At 30.1% G+C, this 5,446-nt stretch overlaps 1 protein-coding gene across 1 annotated transcript in view; it reads right to left on the minus strand.

The window, feature by feature from the left end:
• Nucleotides 1-1,739: 1,739 nt before the first annotated feature.
• LOC107883838 overlaps nucleotides 1,740-5,446 on the minus strand; it is an 86,952-nt gene continuing 83,245 nt past the window's right edge. Inside the window, exon 3 of the mRNA XM_016804686.2 lies at nucleotides 1,740-2,433. Within this exon, the coding sequence (XP_016660175.1) occupies nucleotides 2,344-2,433 (90 nt within the window). The 3' untranslated portion in view covers nucleotides 1,740-2,343. The remainder of the gene's footprint in view (nucleotides 2,434-5,446) is intronic.

Consider the following 5,446-nt stretch of genomic DNA (forward strand, 5'->3'; position numbering starts at 1 on the left):
TTGCGACCATGATAAAGGGAACAATAAAACTCGCAATGTGAAGAAAATGTCCTGCAAACTCTGCTCGAAATTTTCAATACTTGTAAAATATTATTTACGCGTATGCATGATATTATATTTTTTTTTTACTTTCAAAACAATAGTCGTGTCGTCCGTTTCTCATCAATCAATGGGATCTTTGACGGAATACAATACAATATAAGCAGTGTTTGGAATTAGTGGATGTATGGGGGGGATAGAGGGTTGAGCCTCTCTTTTAATGCGTTTTCATTCTAATTATTATGAATCCGAATCAATAGGACATTTAAATATTCAGATACGCACATTTTTTTCCTTACACTGAATATACAAGTCAAGTACCTATATTACAGCTGCAGTATTTCTAAGAAAACCATATTGTACTCCTAATATGACTTCCAACCAATTATAATTTGATTATTACAACTTAAAATATAGAAATTCGTTGGTAAAAACCAGAATAAAATTATCATCATATTATCCCGCACCGGGATATTAAACTATGCAGATATCAGTGGTTCTCAATTGTTTTAAGGCTACCGCCCCCCTGAGAAACAAAATATTTTTTAACACCCCCATATTTTTTTTAAAATATTTATTGGGCCTCTACATGAACATGTTCAGTGGGGCCATTATCTTCTTGAAGAATAAATAAAAATAAATAAATTATTATGAAATAGACGCGGTGGATTGAAGCTGAATTGAAAAATAAAATAATTTAAAAGACCACTGAAAAACGAATAATAAAACATAATATGATAATATTATATTTGAATATCTAATAATGTTGTTTATTCAAAAATTGAATAATAATGACGAAAATTAATTTAATATGAAATAACATTATGGTGCAAACTATCGATGGGGTTTTTTTCAACACCGGTTTGAATTTCTTAGCGAAATTAGTTAGCAAATTTCTAGAACATCTCGCCCCGTAAACACACTACTATATTATTATATTATTTTTTTTTTAATACCATCGAACCATCGATGTGACAATACCTATATAATAAATAATGATGCATATTATATAAAATATATGAAATTAATAAGCAATATACAAAATAAAATGTCGTCTGTCGTCGGTGAGGCGTTATAGGTACGCACGTTTTATTATTGCGTTCACACACACAAAACATGATAATAATATAATATAATTATAATATTTTTAATAGCAATATAACACTGCATTGGCGTTTCGGTGATATTCTTCACCATTTCTATTTTTATTGTTTTATGCTCGTCTCGCGAAACACAATACAAAATAAACAACACTACGGTAATACGTAACATATTAATATTATAATAATAATATTATAGAACATACAACAACGAAAGCCTACGAATGCTCAGCCAGCATAGTGTTACTGTAGTGTGTGTGTGTATGTGTGTGTATGTGGATATGATCTGTAATCGGCATTAGCTACATTATAATATTATTAATTATAATTAATATAATGCAATTACATAATATTTTATAACATTGTGTGTATGACGTGATGAAGATTACAAAAAAACAATCGTGTCTGTTTTGCGTTTCATTATACTGATAAAATAATGATAATGATATTGATAAAAATAATAATAATAATAGTAATAACAATAACGATGATGATAATGATAATATTGGCTATATTATTATAATTTTGGTCATTGTATAATATTGATGCAGGAAACGAAAAAAAAAAAACAACAACAACAACATCTAGAGAACGAAAAAAAAAATGAAATCAAATGCACTATATTCACTAACAAAATAATAATATAATATTATACCGAAATAAAAGCCAATCGCTTTCGACTCGAGCCTTATATAATAATATTATAAGACGCCGTCGTCGAGTTGTTCGACCTCACATCGTGTCACTACGTGTATATAATAATATAATAATAATAAATCGATTTATTGGGAAATAACGCCATACAACAAACGTGGTGTTATATGTGTATGTATATATATATATAATATATATGTATATAAACATTAAGTATATTAAGTATATATAATATATATATATGCATTGTAATTTATAGTTTATAACATTGCCAAAAGTGATTGAAACGAATAAATAAACGCATCGAAACGTTTTCCGGACGAGACGTCCGGTGCCGTTCCGAAGCCGTCTCGTCCCGAAACGGTCGTTATAAAAATAATAATTAATGTTGACGCGCAATAACAATTATTAATTTGTCACCGCCGCGAATTAACACAACATAATATTATTATCATGATTGAAAAAATATAATAAATGTATATTTTGTTTTTCTATTTTCGTATAATATGGCTGCGGGAAGTGTCCAAGCCGTCCACCACCGGCGCCGCGTCTAGGATGTCAAAAGTTTGAAAAACATCAGCGCCAACGATATGTTGACGATCAATATCACCAACACCAACTGTTGCCTCGTGAACCAATCCTGTAACGAAACGAAACGCAAGTTTAATGCAAAATATTGTATCGTCGTCATAATAATAATAATTATTATTATTAGGTTGCCACCGCCGCCACAGCGTAGGTACGCACACGCACACACCCGAGCACGCACGCACAATAACGCTCGAATAGGACCTTTGAGGTGGGCGAGATATTCCCCTGGGGCAAACGCTGACATTTTCATATTTTTTTGTATTTTTTTTTTTTTTTTTTTTGAACCCCGTAATATTACGATGGTGGAGAGTTCGCCCCAGCCCCGATGTAATACGCAATTTGTTTTGAATAATATCACGATGACGAATACTTTATCATAAATCATAATGATATTATATAACAGGCTGACGTTCGTCACCCAAAGCCAGTTAACTTATTAGTCTTTATATGTTTACACAGCGCATCTCGTTTGAGGCTCAATTCGACATTTTTTTACTCGAAAATTGACGACCTAATAATTGTGCACAGCAAAAACAGTCGTCAACCCGAAGATGGACTACGAAAAAGCCGTATGGGTATCTACTTGCACCGTGTGTCCACGAAAACAGGGTACACTGTATAATTGAATTTTCCATATTACTCAGTAGTCAGTACCTACCTATACAGTATACATATTTTTGAATTCAGTTTGCTGGACGAGTATATTCATCCAGATTATTGGATCATCAATCTCTCGCGGGCAGAATTCTAAAATATGTTAGAGCACAGTGTAATGTAAGGTAATAAAGTGTACCCAGTTTTCGCTGACACGCTATATAATATTATACATTACATTTTTAAATTTTAACCTATGATAAATTAATCACCAGGGCTTGCATTTGAAAAAAATTCCGTTTTATATTATTTGGAATTAAAACGTTATTCAATTTGTACGTTTACCGTTATACAGAACTAAAAACGTTATACAAGTTTTGCGTTTATCGTTATTTAAAATCGTGTGAATACCTATTAATTTTTTTTTTTTTAATATTTTTATTTGAAACAAACAATCTATACAGTTTTGCACAATAAGTTTATATGCTGAGAGTTATTTAATGACATGAAAGTTGTGAATTAAGCAACTAATAAATTTAAAAATAATAACTGATGCAGGTCGGTAATAGTCCGGATACGGAATATAATATAAGCAATTCTTAGATTGTTCGGTCAATGATATTCTATAAATTACGTTTTGCGATATGTTTTGTTTAATGATATATTGATGTATAATATATTTTGTTAATCATTATGTTTTATTTTTCGGTATTTAATTATTTTTGATTAACAAATTTCAATCGATTTTTGTCAAATATAACTCCGAATATAACGTCACATATAGCTGTACAATTTGTCGAATATTTGATAACAATGTCAAGTAGATATAACTTAAAATTAAAATAATCGTTCGAGAAGACTACAAATCATTTTGGACATTTACGTAAGTACTATTTTTTTAAAAGATAAGTACAGTTTCACAAGTCGATGACCGCGTAGTCTGTTGAATCGTTAGTCATAGGCCGTTTAATAGTGAGGAAACTCAGGTGACTATACGTATAACATCTGTGAGCAAACGAATTTACTTTTTAAGGGCTTTCGTCACAGGTAGCTAAATTAATGTTTGTGCACAATCAAGTTGTGACATTTTGCGCAAATGAGTTGTTAGTGCAGATTGGTTGTGTTATGGGTGGAGGGAGGGGGATGAGATCAGCTGGGTATTTGCTTCTTTTTTTTAATGTATTATGAATACTGTCAACGACACGCAGTGTAATATTTCTGATTTACGCAGGCGAAACTTATTACTGTGAATACAATTAGCTTCTGCTAAGTTTCACCATTGCTTTTATTGCCTATTCGTTGCACGTTTCTATGTATTATTGGACTGAAAAGTTTCCTAATATATATGTAATATATATATTGGATGAGTGAAAAAGGATGACCAGATCGGCATTACTACATACGTAAAGTATCTACTACGTAACACAAAAATAAAAATTGATGTACACGGGCAATCATAGATATATTTGCCAAAATAAGATCCGTATGTTGTTACTTTGAATATTCTATTTAATATTATTATGTTTTACAGTTTCGGATAAATATATATATATATATACATCGTTAAATTTCACCAAACCGTGCTTTAAAGATATAACTCTCTTTGAGACCAATATTACTCAACCTATATATGTAGGTAGTTGATAGTGATTATATACATTTTAAATGATTAAACTACATATATATATATATAACACATATTATATTTAGATACCTGGAGATACTTGGGAGTTAATGTTATCATATTTTATTCAATTTGAAAAATTCAGAAGATATTTTTTATAATGTTTTGTATATATAAATAAATTTAATGTAATTATGTACATATTTATTATAATTGAACTAATTGTAATCTTTAGAGGCCATATGAAAGGATTCTGTATACTGTTTCTCATGTGCAGAACAGATCAATTGAGGGTGTTCGCAGAAGTAGGTACCTCGCACAGAAATCATTTATTGTTTTGAAAAGAAACCAAAAAGGAACAAATTATGATTGTGGGGAAGAAACCAATTACAACTATGTAATAATAATATGTGCTGTAAGTATATAATAGTTTATATATTTATTATATTTTTATGTATATTGTATACATGCAATACATACGATTATTATTTTAGATTCTGAGTGGAACGATGAATGTATTGATTTTACAATGATGTGTGTTTTTTTATTTTTTTTTTGTGTCTGTGTACACGATAAGTAGTCGAAATAATGCTTTGATTTTCAACTTCAGTATCTTGTTCAATTGGAAAGTGAATATCGTTGGTGCATTGAGGAGGTCAAAATTTAAATTTCACAGTAGTTTTCAAAAGGGCCGGGAAAAACAAAAGAAAAATTAAGGAAAAACGGGAATTTTTACGCAAAATCGATTTTTCACAAAATTGAATTTGATTTCTAGTGTAACTTTAAAAAAAATGACCGAAGCATACATGAAATTTTAACTGAATGTTTATATTAGCATTTCTAT

This window comes from Acyrthosiphon pisum, chromosome X (assembly GCF_005508785.2).
Source record: "Acyrthosiphon pisum isolate AL4f chromosome X, pea_aphid_22Mar2018_4r6ur, whole genome shotgun sequence".
Classification (NCBI taxonomy): Eukaryota; Metazoa; Arthropoda; class Insecta; order Hemiptera; family Aphididae; genus Acyrthosiphon; species Acyrthosiphon pisum.